General features: G+C 35.0%; 1 protein-coding gene across 1 annotated transcript in view; it reads right to left on the reverse strand.

Moving 5' to 3' along the window:
• The window catches only part of BMP5 (bone morphogenetic protein 5), a 114,405-nt gene that overhangs the window by 45,494 nt on the left and 45,635 nt on the right, over window positions 1-23,276 (reverse strand). The window contains exon 2 of the mRNA XM_055330452.1: window positions 11,398-11,590. Within this exon, the coding sequence (XP_055186427.1) occupies window positions 11,398-11,590 (193 nt within the window). The remainder of the gene's footprint in view (window positions 1-11,397; window positions 11,591-23,276) is intronic.

Genomic DNA, 23,276 nt, shown 5'->3' on the forward strand with positions numbered 1-23,276 from the left:
TTGGAAGATTGGTAAAGTGCCAGGTTTTCTTCCTGCACACATGCATTGTCACTGATCTGCAGGCTCATCCTACTGTTTTTTTTTTTTTTTTTTGATTTTTATTTATTTATGATAGTCACAGAGAGAGAGAGAGAGAGAGAGAGAGGCAGAGACATAGGCAGAGGGAGAAGCAGGTTCCATGCACCGGGAGCCCGACGTGGGATTCGATCCCGGGTCTCCAGGATCGCGCCCTGGGCCAAAGGCAAGCGCCAAACCGCTGCGCCACCCAGGCATCCTACTGTGAGGAACTGGATCTGCTGCTCTTCCAGCTTCCACTGGATGTCAGTAACATCAGTTTCTCCAAATCCTGGCCCACAATTCCTCCTGCCACAATTCATCCCCTTCACCTTCCCCACATCCTAAGCAAGGGGTATGTGGAGCTCGTGGTGAAGTTTACCAGCTTACCCTTCAGGTCACTCGCATCGTTGAAGCTGGGACTTTCTGAGAAGTAGAATGGTTTCCAATATGTCCTTGGAGTTCCAGATTATTCTCCCAAGTTTTCATTCTCCTCATGCTCTCTACTCCACCTCCATTTCCCTTCCCAGTTGCCTGTCCTACAAACTTCAGACCTATCACCAGATGCAGAAGCAACAGTGTCAAATGAACTATTTAACTAGGTCCCACAATTACAGAAAGACAAATCACTGTAGTAAGTCCTTTATCCTTTATCAGTCACATGATTCTATTTCTCTTATCCAATACTGACTCACATACTCTGGCATGCACTGAATTGTGTCCTCCAAAACGATATGTTGGAGTCCTAATCCCTGGCACCTGTAAATGTGATTATTTGAAAATAGGGTCTTTACTTTATAATCAAGTTGAGATGAGATCATTAGGGTGGGGCTAATCCAGTATGGCTGCTCTCCTTATAAGAAAAAGAGATATAAATAGACACATTCAGAGGGAAGATAACTATGTGAAGACAAAAGCAGATAAGAATTATTTTGACATAAACCAAAGAACATCTGAGGCTACCAGAAATTGCAAGAGGCAGGAATCCTCTCGTAGAGGTTTTGGAGGAATGTGGCCCTACTTGACTTTGGACCTCCAGGCTCCAGAACTGTTAGAAGACAAATTTCTGTTATATTAAGCCATCCACATTTTTGGCAAGTTGTTATAGCAGCTCTCACAAACTAACACACTTCCCTAGTTGGGATATTTCAAATATTAAACAGGAAGTGGTAGGCAGGATCAAAGAATGAAAAAGTAATCCGTAAGATTTGGTAACAGGGAGGCTGTTGGTGGATGATCAGTTGAGTGGAATTATGGGAATCAAATTGCAGGAATTGAGAAGTGAATAAATATAAGAAAGCAAAGAGATGTACTTATTTTTTATTTTTTTTAAAGATTTTATTTATTTATTCATGAGAGACACAGAAAGAGAGAGAAAGAGAGGCAGAGACATAGGCAGAGGAAGAAGCAGGCTCCCTGCAGGAAGCCCAATGTGAGACTCAATCCCGAGACTCCGGGATCACGCCATGGGCCAAAGGCAGACGCTCAACTGCTGAGCCACCCAGGCATCCCAGCAAAGAGATTTAAAGCAAAGTTTTATATCAGTGAGTTTGGCTAAGATAAGAAAAAGGAAAATAGAATAGGATTTGGGGCAATAGGGGCAGACAGAATCAAGTAAAGGAATTTTTAGTTAATGCAGGAAACATGAGGATATTTATATGACCCACTTAAATTCATATTTGAAGATAAAATATCTCACACTATTTTCAACACAAGAAGAGATGTGAATATACTGAAAATCTCCCAAAATAAGCATATGTTTGGTTATCTCTCTATAACACTATCCTTGGGTTCACATGTTAAAATTGTTTATAAAAGAAATTACTTCTTAGCAAAGGAAATTGGAAAAACTAACATGTATTGTATGAGTCTTTGGAAGGAACTCACATTCATTTTTTGCTGGAATCTGTTTTATCAAGGATACTGTTTCACAGACTTATTAGCCAATCAATTATCTTCCTTGTTTCTAAATATGACAAACATTTCTCATTGGTATCTTATTACTTGAGCAGAAGGTATAGAACTCGTGGATCCTCTTAGAAGCCTCTTTATAAGTGTACCTTTATAAAGCAAAGAATCGGAGTTGTAGGTGGAGTTGGTATCTGCTTCATTTCAACAATAACTTGCTATATGCAGGCTTTGCTTAGAATAATTATTCCCTTTAAATTACCTGTCTGGGACAGCCCGGGTGGCTCAGCGGTTTAGCACTGCCTTCAACCCAGGGCCTGATCCTGAAGACCCGGGATCAAGTCCCATGTCAGGCTCCCTGCATGGATCCTGCTTCTCCCCCTGCCTGTGTCTCTGCCTCTCTCTCTCTCTGTGTGTGTCTCTGAATAAATAAATAAAATCTTTTAAAAAAATAAAAAATAAATTACCTGTCTGAACTTGTTTTTTTTCTTCTTTAAGTAAAGATTAAAATAATATCTATCTCAAAAATATATTGCAAGGATGAAAGGATACATAAATACAAAATGCTATGCAAATTACTATGGTTGCTATTTTTTTAACCAATACAAATCACATTTAAGTATGTATATAATAAGTTGTATGTATTATGCTTGGTGGCATAATTAGGATCAGAAGTGATTTACACAATTATTACTACAAAAGTTCTTTAATAACCTGTACTTATAAATTTTGGATATAGGTACACATTCATTCTCTTTAACTTTAGTAACATTTATTAATGCATGTAATCCATAATAAACCATAATCTGTCCCTAAATCAATTAGAGGAAAAAAATTAAGTTGATAACACATCAAAAGGAAGTAAAATTATTTATATAATCAATAATAAGAGATAAAGAGAAATATTCTTCAGATTGTTATGATTTCAATTACTTCTATTTATGCATGTGTATTTGTGTATACACATACATTGTATATAATAGAAAGAAGAAACAGTTAACCAAGAGTATAATCATTCTACAATCTAACCCCAAGCACTAAACCTGATCAAGAAAAGCTTTCAGAAATTGTCTGGAAGATACAGAGATAAATTTTGGAGGAAAGGTTGCATTATTCTACTTCCATAAGACATCTCTAGTTTTTCCAAAATTTCTACTGTTAAAAGTATTTCACCTCCTTCCATCACCCTTTGCCTTTGAATAGCTTATCAAGCCCAATAAAAATATAAAAATGGCCACCCAAGGAGAAAGCATATATCTTTCTCTGGGCATTTGACATAAATACCACAACACTATTTAAGGAACCCAATGTACAACTCTAGTATGGAACAAATTAACAAAGGACAACAAATTAATAAATTATATTCTCTGGAATTTATGTCAAGTTTCTCTCATAAGCAGCTTTAGCTTAAAAGTATTAGAATTTGACTCTTAGCTGATTATTTGCAACTGATTTTTCCTACCAAAATAAATGTGAAATAATAAAGTTCTATAAGTCTCATAGAGCATCAATTTTCAGAATATCTGATTCAGTGCTGTATTAACATTTCAAGGGTACAGATGCAAATTGGTAAAATAGCAATATTAGATGAAATTGAATCACAGGCATGACAAAAATAGAAAAACAAGTTGAATTCCCACTATGAAAATTCAATTTTCTCTCTGCAGAATTTTTTTTAATTGCCAAGATATTGTTAATGTTTAACAGGTTTCCTGGCATTACACATCCCATATTTTCCCTTTCAGAGAATCTAAACATGTGCTACTGGATATATATATACACACAGGAAGCTCCCTCATTTAACAAGAAACAAAGAAGTAAGACTATTACACAGATAATCCAACCACTTTTAATTCTTCCTAATCAATGAGCCATGTGTCCAAAGCGCCATGCCCCCAAAGCTCTTAGAACTCGAAAAGCTCTTCCATGCTATGACACTTAGGATTCCAAATATGAAATTTGTCAAAGGAAAATGGACTTACCGGCACTTTATTCCCATTTTTAAACTTACAACTTACACTTTAAATAGAGCAGGATTTCTCAATCTCACCATTATGGACATAAAGATCATTCTTTATTGTGTGGAAGAGCTACCCTGTCCATTGTAGAAGGTTTAATCGTGCCTCCCACTACCTCAGCATTTCTACCCACTGGATTCCATTAGCTCTCCATCCTCTCACCCTCACCAATTGTGACAGTCAAAAATGTCTCCCAACATTGCTAAATGTTCCCTGGGGCCCAAATTGCCCTAGTTGAGAACCACTGAAAGAGAGCACAAACCCCTGCAAGCTATGCTTGTATGCTATCCTGTATACTTAGAGAAAACGGCATCAAGCATCCAGCATCTTGCTCTGCTATACTGCTCTCAAGAGCCCATGAAATCTTCCTGAGTGGAAATTGTCAGTGTACATTCTGAAGTATGTCCACAGAAGAATCACAAATCTTAGAGAAGCAGGATGGGGGAGATGATGTAAATTTGAAGCTGACTGTGAACTGGAATGATGACAGCTTAACTAAATATATCCAAGTAGTGAAGGTGGCTAATGACATCGAGCAGGCTAGCTTAAAATGTTTTTACAATGGACTACAAAAATTCATATTCAGAGTAGAACATGAGGAAAAGGTTGAATTATACATAGCACATTTATACATATATACACATATGTGGGCCTCTATATGTGAAAAAAAATAATTCAAGGACAGCACTTACACAGTGCCAGACACATGGTGAGTGCCCGTTAAATGGATAACTGTTGGCTGCTGTTCTTAGTAGTAGTAATACTGGCATTGATAGCTTTGTCTTTTCTAATTCTTTATACATTTAAACATTTTACTACTCAGGAATAGTTCTTCTAGGACACACCCCTCTCTCTGTGTCTCTCTCTGGCCCTCTTTCTCCCCTTCCCCCTCCTCTCCCTTTGGCTATAGAAAATGTCCACTCATCTTGAAAGGCCCAGCTCAAGGGTGCACTCCTCTCAGTGGCTTCCCTGAAGGTCCCTCACCTTCCCACATGAAGAATTAATTTCCCCTTCGTTTGTGTTTCCACCACACTTCGTGCATACTTACATCATAGTGCTTAGCACGTTGTATTCCAGTTATTAAAGTCTGTGTGCGGTGGGCCCACCACAGCCCCTGGCCCTCAGGCTATGAGCTTTTGAGATTTTATTTACTCGGCCTCACGTCCCTTGTGCTTGCTACATGGTAGGCGCTCAGCGAAAGCATGCCGACCTTAGCCGAATTATCTGGAAAATTCAATCATGTGGAAACCTCATTTCCCAATCATGCCAGATATATGAGGTGTGACTGAAGAGCAATGCCTTCTATATAGGATTGGGGGCTGTCAGCCTTATATGAGAAGATTAAATAAGTGGAATGATGCAAAGTGTGTTAACTTTGTACCAAGAAAAATAGAAATCTGGATAAATATCAGAACACTCCTCTAAATTGCACACATTTAAATATGAGTAGGAATAAATGGGGGAGGGGAGCAATGGTAGAACTGGAATATATTATTTTAAGACTTTTAAGTCTCACTAAGATAAATACATGTGAAAGAGATGACATAATGGGTCTTTTAAAAATCGTTTATTGCCTAACACTGTCAAGAAATTCATTTACTAGGGACACCTGGGTGGCTCAGTGGTTGAGCATCTGCGTTCAGCTCAGGTTGTGATCCTGGGGTTCTGGGATCGAATCCCATGTACGGCTCCCCACAGAGAGCCTGCTTCTCCCTCTGCCTGTGTCTCTGCCTCTCTCTCTGTGTATCTCATGAATAAATTAAAATATTTTTTAAAAAGAAATTCATATACTAGATGGTTTTTAGATCAGACAATGTCTTGAATATAAAACATATCTATAAAACATCAGTCTAGTTCCCTTAAGAATCCCCACCATAACACTCCTCGATAATACATTAGGGAAAGTGAGCTTCTTGTTTGTTTAATACACACACACACACACACACACACACACACACACACACACATATGCATTGTTGAATGCACTGTATTAAAGAATATAGTCTGCACTGACATTTTGATTGTTTCTGAATTTAATTCAAAACACTAAGTAAATAAAACCCACAAGTCTGAAGACAGAAGTTTTACATAGAAATGTTAAGAGGTGGTCCTAGCTTTGAAAATGGCCAGAAGTATTAGTTTCTTTTCCAACTTCCATTTTAGATCTTGATTTAAGAAATATATGAAGCCATAGATAAACAATACTAAGCAAAATATAATAATAATTGGATTTCAAAAGTACTTTTTTTTAGTTTTTATTTAAATTCTAGCTAGTTAACATATAGCATAATATTGGTTTCAGGAGTAGAATCCAGTGATTCATCATTTACAGATAACGCCCAGTTCAAAAGCACTTTTTAAAATCGAAATTCTATTTTAATTGTGATCACATGATATATAAATGAAGTATTTTTAATCTGTTCCTCCCCACTTTCAGAGAATTAAAATCAAGGTTTCTAGTTGGCCAAAAAACTTCCCATAGTATAAAGGAAAGAAAAGATATATATTTATTTATCTACTTCATTTTCTATGGGAAGAAAAGACTTCCATGGCTTAATTAAAAATAAGAGCCACTTATTGTTAAATGCTAATGTTTTGTTTACTTTCATTTTGGTTTGGTTTTTGCCTGCCTCTATCTCAAGGAGTTGGAAAGGCTATTTTATAAAGAAATGTGTAGCATGAAGTTGTTTCATTATTGTCTCTCTCTCTCAACTATAATTATGCTTGTTTCTGATTATAGAAATAATGTTGGTTATAAAAATTTAGAGTGTATACAAAGGGGTAGGAATTAAAATTTCAAATCCACAAGCCTCCAATAAACACTGAGTGCTTCCTTTCAATTTGTTTTCCACGTGAATTTACTTAAAATAAGCATAATTAGTCTCATACTTTAGTAAATTAATGTTATAATCTGAGAACCTTCTACTGTTATAAAATATCCTTAAAACACAATTTCGACTTGCTATATAAAGTATACATCTCTATTTTCCAAAAAATGAAGTGTGACTTTTTACCTTCTATTTAACACTAAAATCTCCTCAGTTTATATGCTTGAAACAAAAATACTGTAATAAACTTTTATATGTGACTCTTTGTCCAATTTGTCTACATCTCTGATATTTCTGTAAAATTTATAAATAAGTAGTCTCCTATATCAAATTTCAAAGAAGAATTTAATTATTTATTTAACATTTGCTGTCAGGGACAAGTTCACAGAGAGCTTCCATGGTGTTACTGTTAAGTTGGGTGATATTCATTAACTTAAACTGATTCATTAACTTAAACTGGGTGATATTCATTAAACTTAAAAATGTACCAATTCCTTTATTGAATCAAAGATCAGGTGATTTTTACATTAAGTAAATGCACCTGGCATCATATTACTTACTTTATCATCACATAAAAACTGGTGTCAGTAAATGGGAACTATTAGTACTATAATAACCACCTATTTTTGTTTACCTTATGTATACAATCCTCTAAACTTAAATAAAACAGATGCTCCTATGGAGCTATGCGAGTATATATTGACCAATATATTTATAAAGTATCAACTATGGTCTTTGTACTGTGATAATCACTAGTTCTTCCCAAATCACCTGAAATATTTTTATTGTTTTGAAATACTTATTATTGCTTTTATTCTTTTCATATTTGTAAACTGAAACCCTAAGGTATACACCAATTTCCCCATGGAGAAATTCCAAAGTCCATGCTGTTATTGCTATACATTACTGTTTTCTATGGTGGCTAAAAGCCTACATAGAAACCTGAAATATATATTTAAAAAAAAGAAAGAAAAAGAAAAGAAACCTGGGGATCCCTGGGTGGCGCAGCAGTTTAGCGCCTGCCTTTGGCCCAGGGCGCGATCCTGAGACCGGATTGAATCCCACGTCAGGCTCCCGGTGCATGGAGCCTGCTTCTTCTCCCTCTGCCTATGTCTCTGCCTCTCTCTCTCTCTCTCTCTGACTATCATAAATAAATAAAAATTTTAAAAAAAAGAAAAGAAACCTGAAATATTCTAAGAGGCACATTTACTGTTTCTATGTCATGCACCCCTTAAATATATTTATATATTTCTTTGGAACAAAAAGTGGAGTGCAAAAAGTGAATCCTGGATGTATAGACAAAGACAGGGCACAGGACTGAATTTTTGTACACTGCTGATTAAAGAAACTCCATTAATGGATAAATGCCTATTTCAAAGACAAGGAAAGCATTTTGCCAAAGATTCTCTCAGCAGATCAACACTATATAAAATTGAGATACATGCATGATTCTCTCAGCTGATCAATAGTACATAAAATTGAAATACATGCATGAGTTTGTATGTTTCAGAGATTGAAAAAGATAACTGGTAGAAATTCTAGACACATTAGCAAAAACAAAACTCACAGAAACTAGTAAGTATAGCATAAACCTACAGGATGGTTCAGCAACAATACATGATAGTAGATTTCCAGAAAGTCAAATTAAGAGGATTGAATTAATATGGAATTGAATTTACTGAATTGAACTTTTACAAATGCTATTTAGTAAGGTGGATAGCAACCTATACAATTTATACCATCCTAGAGTTTAGAATGACAAGCCAAGAGAGTATCAATTGAAGACATACATGCACTTTAGATGTTAGAAATTGTTTCTCAAAGACTTAGGGAAAATATTAAGGATATTAGGAAATCCTGGATCTAGAATAGATTTAAACACATGTTAAAATAAGTAAAGACTTAGCCAAATTATACTCAAGAGTACTGAAAAAGCATGCAGATGTAGGTGTAGAAACACTGAGAGTAGTATTTTTCAAATCAGGTATAGAAAAATAGCAAGGTTTCAAAATAAACAAATGTCCCATTTTTTTAAAGTTGAAATTCTCAAAACTGTGAAGTCTGATAAGCTAACTATCAGCATCCAAAAATATTCCTAAATGTATTGTTCATAAAAATCAGCAAGGGTTCATCAGGAAGGAGTCTCTAAATTATTATCTATAATCTCTTCTGGTAGTCCTTTATTTCTATTATGCTTATTATGTCTTAAGTCATGTAGTTCACAAACTTAGAGAAAAGAGGTGAAAGAAAGCAAAATGGATGGCTAGTTCAGTGGATAACATTCAAAAATATCCTACACATATACAATGATAGACTTAAGTAAAAGTCAGGACTTTAAATTGTGATCATTGTAAGGTCTGTATCTATATTGAAACAATCAGTAAGTATACTCCAGAGGATAGAGACTGGTGCACTGGTAAAAAAAAAAAAAAAAAAAAAAAAAAAAAAAAAAAAAAAAACACTCGGGATATGAAATAACCAAGTACAAATTCTTTATGCATAAATATTGTGAATGACCAAAAATGGAGATAATTCAAGTATTTTAAGATATGTTGAGTATTATCCCAATCCTGGGTAATATAATTTCAAAATTTTAATTCCTAACAAGCAAATTAGTGCTGAGGATTAAAAAAAAAAAAAACTTACTTAAGACATTATCCTTTCTTTAAAGAGCTCACAGTCCAAGGGTAGAAACAAATAGAAAAAGAAAATTATAAATAAAATATTTGTTACTATGGCAATATAATTAAATAATATTTGAAGTATAACTTTTAATTCTCCTCACTTAATCTCATTTTCTTGGATTTTATATTTAATAGAGCAGACTCCCTACTTCTATACAGGACTCGATCCCAGGACCCTAGGATTATGACTCGAGCTGAAGGCAGATGCTCAACAGACTGAGACAACCAGGCACCCCTCTGATCACTTAATTTTAAAATACATCATCATTATTTAGTATTTTAAAAATAATGTACTATGCCAGGCTCTGTCTCTGACAAAAACAAACAAACCAAAAAACTTGGTATTGGGACGCCTGAGTGGCTCAGTGGTTAAGCGTCTGCCTTTGGGTCAGGGCGTGAACCTGGAGTACTGGGATGGAGTTCCACTTCTGGCTCCCTGCATGGGAGAGAACTCTGCCTATGTCTCTGCTTCTCTCTCTCTCTCTCTCTCTCTCTCTTTCTCTCTCTCTCTCTGTGTGTGTGTGTGTCTCATGAATAAATAAATAATCTTAAAAAAAACTTGGTATATTCATTTTATAAATGAAAAGACTGGATTGAGATTTAAACAAACAAAAATCCACCAATAGACAAATAGCTAGTAAGTGTTCAAGCTGAGAAAGGAACACAGATTTTTCTGCCTTCGAATTACTGCTCTTAAAATAAGATCAGCACTTATTAAGGTATGTCCAGCTGAAACAGTGTTTCACGGGTATTAAATATTATGCACCCCAAGGAAAAGATTCCGTAGTCAAATAATTTTGAGGAAGATTAGGTTACTTTACTATAAAGCATCTCCAAGACTTTAATATTCTGATGTGCATTGTGAATCTCCTAGAGAATGGTCTAACAGGTAGGGTTTTCAAATGCATTTGACCTCAGAAGCTTTTTATTCTTTTTTCTTCATTGAGCATTGCAAAGGGCTATTGTCCCATGAGCACCCATTGGGAACCCTGGCACTCTCAAAGACCAGGAAAAATCTAAATATCGGGGACTAGAAATATTCAACAAGGAGAGGGAGCAGCCTTGGAGAAGACAAGATAGTTGTCTTTAAATATCTGTCTCATCAAAGAAAGATATACTATTTCACCAAAGCGAAGATCTAGATCTAATTATTGGAAGTTACTAGAGACAGATTATCACCTCAATATGATATACCAATAAGAGCTAAAAAAAAAAAAACAATTGAAAAGCTGTCCAACAAAGGTGGCTAATTACCTATAAAGGTGTTGCCCAAGAGATTTCTTCACCAAGTGAAAGGTCAGAGAACTCCACTAAGCTTTCTTTTCAACTATTCTATTTGATGATTCATTTGTGGTAATTATCAGCTGAAGTTTTCATATATGTAGTATTTCTGTCACTGTCCATTTTTGCACCATTTTGAATTAACCATTTTATAAACAGAAGACATACAGGTTAATGCTCAGAAACTATTGCAAATGTAATGCCTTACAACAAAATACACATAACAACACAGATGTAATTTATACTTATGCCAGAAAGAAATAAAGCTGCTCTTCTCTAACTTACAAAATACCAAGTTATTTAAATCATTTTAATTATCAATTTTATGTGTGCAGACTAAAATGAAAATTTTCTCATTTACAAAAAGAGACAAGGGCCTGCAAAGCAAATATGGGGAAACATAAGACCATCTTGTACTCAGATTTGTGTCAGGAGGAAGGAAAAGCTAGGGAATGTAGAAAGCACTTTTCATATCAATTATGCTTACTTTCAATGGGTCTATACCTGGTTTTCAATATCACTACATCCAAAGAAGACATAATTTGATAGATCATATAGGTTATCAATGGATTTTTACTACAATTAACCTTTGTTTGCATAGTAAGTTAGATATAAAGTCATTACCTATTTGTGTATTCCTTGATGATCTGATATATGCTAATCTTAATCGTCTCATTTTCAAATCGACTATTGCTCTGGTCCTTGTATATCCGGAATTCAGCAGCTGTCACTGCTTCCCCATGAGGAATTTGAGTCAGATCAAATCGGAATTCTTTGTAATGCCTTCGCTGGTGAGAAAAATCCTTGTCTCTTTCAACTGGAGAAAAAAAAAAGGAAAGAAAAAATTAGTCCTTTATAAAATATGGAAATTAATGGTAAATTCTCCAGCTTTGAAACTGAAAACAAACAAGTAGGATATTATAAAACTGGGAAAACACTAGAACCACAGACTCATACATGTCTCCAGTTGAAGGAAATTCCACAAACCAAAAACCTTTAGTTCAAAAGCAATATAACCTCTGTGGTTTCGTACAGATTCCTGGATCTGAAATAGAAAGGCTATCCAAAAATGTTTTAAAAAGCAAAGGTTGTAAAATGATTACTAGTATGTATCAGGTACTAGAACACAGAAAGGTTCATACAGGAATTAGGAATACATTATAGAAATCCCTAGAGTTCCAGGTGAAGTCAGTGATGAGATTTAGCACAGCTAAGGGAGGAAAATAGGAAGGACTGAGAAATTGCAGGCACATAAGAACTATGTTTATGACATTATAAAGGTCAAGTAAATAAAACAAATTCATGTTCATGAGAAAGATTACTTCTAACGTCTTCCCCAGAAGAATTTTTTTTCTCCTGTTAGCAAATGAAATGTTTTTCTTTTATTTTAAAAAAAATAGCACTTTTATTACTTCTTATAGATTGTTTAGTACAATCTCCTTACCCATGATGCAGCAGAAAGCCTTCCACAGACCTCTGTCTGTTCTTACTCAAAATAGGGAGAGGAACATATTTTCTCCCTCAGCAACCTTCCTACTAAATGAAGTCAGAGAACTATTCCTCTTGGGAACATTATGGAATGTTGAAAATTCAGGACAGTAAGTGTCAGGCGTATTATTATATAACCTGGCTTTGTAAAATAGAGTATTATTTCATATAGCCCATATCCACTGAGCATCAAAAACCTTCTTAAGGAATTATCTATTTAAAGAACTCGTTTTTAGTAATGCACTATCATTTGATGGAGTTAGTTTCTCAGTATTGGTAGCTTTCTCAAAAATCTCAGTTATCTAGGATACTAGAGGACAGGATCACAAAAATCTCACTGCAAAGCACTGTGCACAGGTGTCTCACAATTATAGCCTATCATAACACTTATATATGTTCCCTGTGATATGCTTCATTGCTAAAATTTTGTTATAAAAAGATAAAAAATGCATAAATTCTATAAATGAACTCACAAGTTTCAAAAGTTGCCGGAAGATATGAAATATCTTCAAGTAGTTCATTGAAATCATGTCAACACTGATATAAATATATGAAACATGGGGTCCTAAACTAGAGAAAGGATTAAGGAAGTGAAAAGAGGGTCGTGACCATCCAGGAATGACTATGGAAGCCAAGGCTGCTAGAACTCTGTGTTCCAGGGCCAGATGGGTTCCATGTCTGAGGAAGCTCATGACAAAAGAATGCATGATTCCTTGCCTTTATCCTTCAAAACAATCTTTGGTTTATTTTCCCCAGGAGTAGGAGGTAGTTTAGGAGAGTGAGGAGCTCATCTCTACCTCACCTCCCATACCTAAGCCAGTAAAGAAAAATATAAACTATGCCTGGGGGCATTTTGTCCTGTGGAGCTTGGCAAGGATGGTGTTCTTGGGCTGTCTGGCTCATGCTGACACCACTTCATATGAGTCATGTTTTGTTTTTTTAAATATCACTATCTTGATCCTAAGAGAGATCCACTTCCAGGGAGATCATTCATCAACTTTTCTCTAAATAAGGAAGGTAATCTCATTTTTAGGATGCTATTTTGGTCATAACTTAAACCTCTTTTCTATCTAAACTTCTACTGGCAATAGCATAGACTGATATGAACAGATCTCCCTCAGCTCTGTTTGTCCATTCTCCCGACTCAGCCATGTGAGAGGGAAAACATAAGGGTAGAAAATGCCTGCAGACTGGATAAGTGCCTTAAAACTTGGGATGTTAAAACTTGCCACAACTTTTGTTTATACAGAGAACAGAATTTAATTCACTGAAAACTTGTTCTTTTCTGATCCTAATTTAAATGAAGTATGGGATCCCTGGGTGGAGCAGCAATTTGGCGCCTGCCTATGGCCCAGGGCGCGATCCTGGAGACCCAGGATCGAATCCCACATCAGGCTCCCGGTGTATGGAGCCTGCTTCTCCCTCTGCCTATGTCTCTGCCCTCTCTCTCTCTCTGTGTGACTATCATAAATAAATAAATAAATAAATAAACAAATAAATAAATAAATAAAGTTAAATGAAGTAGATATTATAAAACAGGATTTACATAGCAGTCATTATAATCAGGTGCTGTTTTAAGCATTGTATTAATATGAACATATTGTACTTTATAAAAACCAATGAGGTAAGTTCTACAATTATCTTCACATTGAAGATGAAGTAACTGAGGAAGCAGAGGGAATAAACACCCAAGAATATGAACCAAGCATCTGAGGCCACCAAGCTATGAAATCTGAAATCTCAAATACACAAGTTCAAAATTCAAAAAGCTCTGAAAACTGAATGTTTGGCTTCAAGTTAATTTGGCAGAAGAACTGGAAATTAGCTGATTTGAGGCAATTTAAAGTCTCTATTTATTCCACTTTATATAAATATTTATTGCTCTGCTGCAGAAATGTTCATGTGTTTGACTAGGTTGCACTGTTCCAGACTCTGCTTGAGGAGTTCCATATTTTATGATAAATGCTCCAACCAATCATTCAAAAATATATTTTTCTATTCTGAAAGTCAATATTTAAAATTCTAAATAACAATCATCATGCAATTTTTTCATTAACAATTAATTTTATTTTTGAAATTTCGATGAAAGAAAAAAAAAACCCAATAGTCCTCAAAAAAAGACCTGAGACATGAGTTTGTTAGGATCCAATCTAAAGCATGCACCTGCATAATGGAGATAAGTATTGAATTCATATTATGTAAAGTCATCTACTGGTCTGGAATCCCCTGTGAGATATTAGTATAATAAAGTGGAAAGCTAGAATTTCAGCTGTTATTATAAAATTTCAGTTTTCTAATCCAGGCTATTTAACCTAACCCCTTAAGGGGGCAAATTTTCAAAGAGTTTAATAAAATTTTATATTAAATATACCACACAAAATAAAGCTGCAGTGCAGATCTGTCCATTGACTCAAATTCCTATATCCTATTGCTTTGAATTATAATTGCACTAGTAAATTCCATGGGACATGTTGGAGTGAATAATGGAATAAAACTTATATTTATATAGCCTTGCACTCCTAATGATGCTCACAAATATTCACAAGGTAATCTCAGTTACCTCAAAGAGCAATCCTAGGGAGGTGTCAAATATTAATACCCCTAATTTAAGAATAAGAAATTGGGTGATGACAGCTAGGTGGTAACAGATCTCTGTCTCCTAAAGCTCATTATAAATCTTTGCTCAATGTCCATACCACCTATGTAATGACATCCTACGGTTCTGTACTTAGAGACTAGTTCATAGCTAGTATATTTATACAGTGTTTCTCAGCAATATCCAAAAGGATGGAGAATAGGCTGGAGAATTAAGGGTTTGATCAGCAATGGTTAATTAGCATCTAACACAAACAATGCTTGACCCAAAGAAGTCTTCTAAGAAATACTGAATGAAAGACTGTATGAATGGATCAAAATCTAACTCTATCTCTTCACTGAGTATCATCTTGCTGAATTACCTGTTGATGAAAGGCATGATAATTTCTTTAACTCTCATTGGTTTGACACATACTTCATTTAACCTCATACCTTACTTATCTCTCTAAGTTTCTATAACTTGTCCAAAAGCCCACTATAAATAATTGGGAGAGAACAAATTTCAATCCATAGTCAAGAATTCAATTCCCAAGTCCTCAACAACACAACACCGTGTTTGTTTGTTTTTCCTGGATGTGTTTTTTTTCTGTTTTATTTCATTATTACTCAGCAAAGTTGACCTTTCAATACTCTCATTCTCCTCTGTGATGCTCCTAGTATAGAGGATACTACACTTTCTGGACTCTGCTCATTCTTCTAGAACTCAGTCCTCCAATGTTTATCTTAGTAAATGTTATGTTATATTCACTTATTTAATATTGATGCCATTTCTTTTTTTTTTATTTACTTAGGATAGTCACAGAGAGAGAGAGAGAGAGAGAGAGAGAGAGAGAGAGAGAGGCAGAGACACAGGCAGAGGGAGAAGCAGGCTCCATGCACCGGGAGCCCGATGTGGGATTCGATCCCGGGTCTCCAGGATCGCGCCCTGGGCCAAAGGCAGGCGCCAAACCACTGCGCCACCCAGGGATCCCCCGATGCCATTTCTTATCTAAGGAATTTTTATGAATAAACAGGTGATTGTATTCATAATTTGAGTTAATATTATATAACATCTGTATTAGCATGCAAGGTCATCCTTTTATTACACCATATTTTAAAATAATTGTAACTGATCAGCTGGATCGTTCCATATTCCAACCTTTTCTCCACCAGATCTACTACCAAAACTGCCCTCCCAAAACAGATGAAGAGGAATATACAGACATGTTTCATATTCCTTAAGTATAAGCTTTTTATAGGAGATATTACTGCCTTGTTTATATTTGATGATTTGGGACTTATTAAGCATTGTTTCACCATATATTACAGTGTACTGTGACCCACTGCAGTTATAAATGGCTTAGAAGAAAAACAAATAAAGGGGCAAATAATCAGAAAAATATATACAATTTTAGTTTTTTAAAACTCATATTAATATTTGGTCCTTTCAATTTACTCTTTAATTTGAATGTTATACCAACTAAATACCATCAGATTCATCAATCATCTTTATTATCATTTCTAACAAAATCTGTATTGCCAGGTTAAAATATATGACTCCATAAAAATAATTACATTCTTATTTGGCGGTAGAAAAGACTCTCTTAATCACTGGATAAACAAAAAACAAACAAAAAAACAAAAGCGAAGGAAGGAAGGTTAGCTCATTGAAAGCAGATCCAGATTTGTCAAACGGGGTAGAATGATACATGTTAAAACATGCTGAGGTCAGAAGGTTGACACTTTTCTCTAGTGAAAACTATTCCTTTATCCTAAACCACAGACACTATTTCTCTCCTGTGAAGTGGAAAAGAGAGTTTGGGAACAAACATAAGTAAATTTAAAATATACATCTGTAGCAAACAATTCACCTATGAAAATTGCGTTTAAAAAGAGAACACAATGACCGGCCAGACTATTTTCATATCTGCTTACATGTCTAACAAGGTCCATAGGCTATATTTTTCCAATTGCCATACATACAGTACACTAATGCCATATACCCTTCTCCCATTGTCATTTATGATACATTCTTGTTTCGAAAATTGCTAAGTGAAAGCCAATGAATAGCATCATAGAGGTTAAATAAGTCCGTCAACATAGGAGTGCTTATTTATTTAAGATGATGGTTGCCGACAGTTTATTCTACAAAAATTAAAAAGAGTTGCTTTAGCACATGTATATACATTCAAACCCAGAGAAAATAAACCACCAAAAATCCAGCAAAATTTACAGTTTACCACTCAAAACACAATTGTAATGTTGGTGGTGAATATTGTTTCTAGAAAGCAGGGTTTTGTATTTTCCAAACACATCCATCGATGTGAACTACCTAGAGCAACTGGAAGTTCACCCACACTGAAAGAACGAGAGAATTAATTAATTATTATTATTATTTGGTTTTAAAAAGTGACAATATGAAAGTATACAAGAGGTAAAATATGAATCAAAAGATTCACGTTCCATGATGAATGTGCTGACAGTAAAAAGAAACAGAAGCACCAAACTACATTCTGAATGCTCTAAATTGCCAACATTTACAAAGATTAAGCTTCTTGTGTTTAAAGACAGATCCTGGAACCTTTTATTGCTGACATATAACTTAACAGAAGTTAATAACTGATTGCCATCCGTCTTTTTCCCAGACACCTCTCTGAATGTCTTTATCATTAATAGAAATTGGATAGAAATTTCCTGATTAAAGATTTTCATGTCTACCATATCTGAAGAGTAGAATTAATTAATGGAGGATTGCAGTTTTATCTGTATAGTGATTTATCTGCCGTCTTCAGGAGATGCATTCATGACCAATCAGTCTTAATCTCCCACACAAGGGCTATAACTCGGAAGACACAAATAGAATCAGTAGCTGCAAGGCAAAGATAGCATTCTCCCAGGAGCCTAGCCAGCTGTTGAAAGAGTACAGACCATTGTTTGCTGCTGAGTGCAAAAAATCATTAAGAGATTACTCATAGAATTATTACTTATCTGTATTGCGTTTTAAAGGAAAAGAAAAAAAAAGGCAAAGATAATGTGACTACCAAGATGTATCACTTCACAAGACATCCTTCACGGACTAGTCCATTGAGAAACATAAACTGGTCCTATAAAGGCCTATTCATTGATCAGTGAGTGCACATATACATGCTCCTTTGAATGGATAACCATTCCAGAGAGTGTGGTAAACTCCAGATTCCAGAAACCCTAAGAGCCTCTTAACACCACAGTAATGTTTGACCTAAAGGAGGGAAAACTGTCCCCCTGAATGTACTGTTTCAGAGAACAATGTCAATTGACTTTTCAAATGTTCTGTAGTTAAAATGCTCTTACTCATACTCGTAAATGCTCCATGAATACAGCTTTATAGAGAAGGAAATCTCCAAAGAAAGCTGAGACGGTTTAATATTTTAAATATTTTATTTTTTATTTATTTATTTATTTATTTATTTATTTATTTATTTATTTATAGTAGAAGATAGCTGAGAAAAGAAGGCACCAGAATAGGAAGAGCCAAATGTGCCTCTGAAAGGAGTTCAGATTTTTTTTTTTAAGATTTATTATTCATTCATTCATTCATTCATTCACAGAGAGAGAGAGAGAGAGAGAGAGAGAGAGAGAGGCAGAGACACAGGCAGAGGGAGAAGCAGGCTCCATGCAGGGAGCCCATCTGCGACTCCATCCCAGGCCTCCAGGATCACACCCCGGGCTGTAGGTGGTGCTAAACTGCTGCCACCAGGGCTGCCCTAATACTTTAAATATTTTAATGAAATGTCTAAACAAATTGATTTCCTGAATCAACTTTGAATATTTGTAATTTTGAAATTTAAAAAATTTAATTAATCATCCAATATCTAAATGTTATTTTGCTTTTAAAAATATAAGCAACTTGGGAACACAAAGAATTCAATCTTGTACAAAGAGAGCTTGGAACTGGGATGAAGATGATGCCATGCTCTACTTGCCCTCAGACTGGATGAACCTAGCAGTCAGCCGTTGGGAGTTGTCTAGAATATTATAATGATAACAACTTTACAGATCAAGCATGGCATGAAAATGGACATTTCATAACAATAAATAAACAACAGTAAAAATAAAGTCATTTTTTATTTGATAATATATACATATTTCAAATTTTTCTTCCTTCTCCTTTATTGTATATAGTCCATTTCCTGGCTGTCAGAGGGTTGCTTTTCTTTTTCTCATCTTCTACATACACTCAACTAGATTATCCTAAAAATAGCTACTGTGCTACTCCTCCATTTATTCAATCCCAAAATGTCTATTGGATAACTGCTCTGGGCCAAATCCTAAAAGCTAAGGAGAAAAAGAAGAAAAGAGATAGGATAGGAGCTCAGAAAGAGAAGAAAGACATGAAAAAGTACAGTTGTGATACAACTGTGTTGAGGTTACCAGGGATATGTGTGATATAAGACGGAATTTTTTTTATAGATTTTATTTACTTATTCATGAAAGAGAGAGAGAGAGAGAGAGAGAGAGAGAGGCAGAGACACAGGCAGAGGGAGAAGCAGGCTCCATGCACCGGGAGCCCGACGTGGGATTCGATCCCGGTTCTCCAGGATTGCGCCCTGGGCCAAAGGCAGGCGCCAAACCGCTGCGCCACCCAGGGATCCCCAGAACTTGATCTCAAAGAAGTTTCACCGGGGTGAGGGGGAGGAGTCTGAGTGGCAATGGGTTAAGCATCTACCTTCACCTCAGGTCATGATCCAGGTTCTTGGGATCAAGCCCCATAATCTGGCTCCCTGCTCCTTGGGGAGCCTGCTTCTCCCTCCTTCTGCCTGCCTCTCCCCCTGCTTGTTTTCTCTGTCAAAAAAACAAATAAATCTTAAAAAAAAAAAAAAAAAAAAGTTTTACCAGGTAAAGGGTTCGTATCAATGGAAAGAGATTTGAAGGCTATGACCAAAGAAGTAAATAATAAATAGTTCATTGTCATTGAGCAATATGGAGTCTAGGAGGTCAGCAGTGAAATTTGAGAAATAGTAAGAGTTCACTGGGAATGGATCAATGTTTTCCATTTTTCCCATCCCACTGGTGCATTCTGTATTCTAATAATTAAAGACAAGAACTTATTTTTTTGTAATCCATATCACAGGCAAGTATACAGTCAATGCTCAATTTTGAAAGAAAGTTGGATGAATTAATGATTCCTCACTAATCCTCTCCCTTTACTGACTTGGAGGTTTTCCTCACCCTTTCCTCTAAGATGCTTTCCCCATTTTCAGAGCTCCAAATCCTACCTCTACCTAACATCTCCAGTTCCAATGCCATAAATACCATTTTGGAAATTCCTGTCCACATTAATTTCTCTTGCTGGGGACCCCATACCACTTTTTCTGTACCTCCCTTTTGATAATGGACATGACATAATGCCTTACTTAAGAGTACTGGATTTGAAGAAAAACTTGAATTCAATCTTATTTAAACTTATTAAAGAGTGTGATATTAGAAAAGCTATTCAACATCCCTATACCTTTATTTACCCATCTTTAAAATGGAGGTAGATAATAAAAGGCCCACTGCAAAGTGTGTTGTAAAGATTAAATTATATTGGAGAGACTCTTCGTGTAAGTGCCGGGAACATAACAAGTTCTCAAAAAGCAGTAGCTATCCTATTAATCACTTTCCACTTGCATTGTAATTATTATGTCATCCCATAAGTAAGACACTTTAGAGAAATAACCCATGTCTTCTTATTATTTAGTTTATCTTTATATTCCTGCATAAACCCCAAACAAGACTTTTTATATAGCAAATAGTTGGTAAAAATTTAATTACAGAAAATTGCTACCTGTCTTAAAACATAGTCATTTTGATCATCAAAATGTCAGTTTGTTTATTTGTCATATAGGTGTATTAATAAGGGGGATTAATATTGTTGGTTTTTTTTCATTTGTTATAGTGGAGTTTAAAAACAGCTAGATTTTTTTAAGAGTGGATTAGAAAATCGTTGTATTTACTTGATAGCTTGCTTGGATATTTCACATCTGCAAGATAGAGAACACAGTGGCATATATTTTGACGTCCACATATTGCGCATCAATCTAATCAAACTTACTGGTTCTGACACATCTCCTCTTTAAGGGAGTATGGGAGTCACTTAGTTATTTTTACTCCTGAGGACAACAAGGCATGATAAAGCATAGAAGATATTTTGTAATTGTTTTTATAAGTATTTTATATAAGAAATTATGAGTTGGAATTTAAAACATATGTTCATTTTTTGTGGGTTCAATATTAATATTAAACTTAAAAAAATTAGTTTAGAGTAAATACAGAATACCAGACTAATCCACTCTATGTAATAAAAAATGAATATTTAATGATGAGTGAATATATTCAGTATATAAATAATGGATTTCAATCACACTGTGTACAAATATTTGAGAAAAGTTTGTGTTTGCCTATAAGAAGTCAACGTAAAAGCACAGCTGTCTGATAATCACCTCTTGGTAAATATTTAGTTCTCATGTTTTCTTTAGTAGAAAAATCTGTGGGTTTTATAGATTGCCTGGCAGCTAGAGGTCAACCATTCTAATCTCACCAGGTTTCACTGAATGACCTCCTGAATTCTTCTGTTCCATCAGTAAAATAAAACAGTCCATTTTTAACCACCTGAAGGTGATAGAGGTTACAGTAAGTCGGTATACAGCAAAGAACCTTCCTTTACATCTTGAATACAATGAAATGATAGTTTATCTACAGTGAATACTTGTGGTTATCTGACAAAAACAGGTCAAAGGTTTTCTGAGTTTTCTTCTGAAATTGCTCAGTGCCTTCTCTAATGACTGATAATTGAAAACAGAGGCTGGAACTATACAATGTGGTGGGTGACAGATAAGCAGTAGATTAATGCCAATACTTGGTTAGGAGACACTAAAAGGTCAGGAGTCACGGGAATTAGCTATTGTGCTACTGTGACAAGACAAACATCAAAAGTCTATTATCCCTTCAAGAGCCCTTCCCCAAACCTGAAACCTATTTCACTTCCTTTGGTTATAATTAAGAGATAATTTTGATGTCCTTGTACACATGATGTCAAACTGAAGCTGCTCCCCTAAGTGTACCAATAGTTAGGGTATGCATACTTTCACTTATATAACAAAATCTTTTTCATATCACATTTTTAGTGTATTCAGTGCTTGTTTTGGAGAATTTTAGAAACATTGTATCCAGCAAAAAATAATTATATTTAATGGGAAGAAAGAGAAATTAGAATAAATTTGTTTGGAATTTCTCTATGGGGATAAAATGAAGAAGGTTAAAGCAGAGTGCATAGTATGAAGGATATGAGAATTCTTGTAGCTGAACATATAAATGTCTTTCTTAAATTAAGTGCTTTAAATTCTAAATAGGTACAGAGTTCATTCAAGTTCAATCTGCAGTTCAGGCTGTCATTTGGAAACAAAAGCAAACTATGAAATGGGTTGCATCAGTGAAGTTTGGTAGATGAAAGGAGGTCACGGAGAAATGTGATTGTATTTAATGACAATGTAAAGTTATTAGAGGCATAATTACATGGCTTTATGGGTTTTTAAGAAGAGGAATAGAATGATATGTAGGACTATATTACACATATACTCTGTAACTAATATAAGGGTAACTATATGCTTAGGCAAGGACCGTAAGTAGCCATTAGTGGCCCAGTTTGTTTCCAACAAAAAAAGTGTTTATTTGCTGTCTGTCTCCTCCACTAGATTTTAGGCTCGACAACAGAAACATTTTTGCTTGGCTCATTGCTGTACACTCAACTCCCACCTCAATCTCTGACATACAGTACGTATTCAATATACATGTGGGAGGAAGGAATATAGGAATATATATCAGGTTCTGGTTCTTTTTTTTGGTTGATTGGTTGTTTTAGGAGGGAGAGTATATAGACCCGTTAATCCAACTTAGGCCAAAGTGGAATCCCTCAACCATTTATTCTCAAATGAGCCCTACCCATATTATAATAGTGTTATTCAAATGATATATTCCTTTTTCCTTTCCTTTTTGAAAGGAATTCCAAAAAAAAATAACTTAGAATCCTAATGTCATATACTTACTTTCAGTTTATACTAACTATATTAAAATGTAAAAACACAGGCTAGACTAATAGAATCCCTAAGATTCTTAAATGGACATATTACTCTTGGGGAAGGAGAAAAATGTAATAGAAAAATTAAATAGTATTGCACTTATTTTATGGTTATTAATAAAATCAAATTTAAAATAATTTCCAGAATTAATCGTGAGTTGTAGAAAGTAACATTTATGTAGTTTTTGAATATAATTCATATATTCTCACTGATTTTTCTCTATTTATATAAAAACACTTAAGAATTTCATTCTTCCACTTTATATACATGTAATATACATACTATATATAAATATATAACCAAGTCTTTGGTAACATGTTTATAATTTATCTTTTTCCTAAATTA

Source organism: Nyctereutes procyonoides, unplaced genomic scaffold, assembly GCF_905146905.1.
Source record: "Nyctereutes procyonoides isolate TBG_1078 unplaced genomic scaffold, NYPRO_anot_genome, whole genome shotgun sequence".
NCBI classification, from domain to species: Eukaryota; Metazoa; Chordata; class Mammalia; order Carnivora; family Canidae; genus Nyctereutes; species Nyctereutes procyonoides.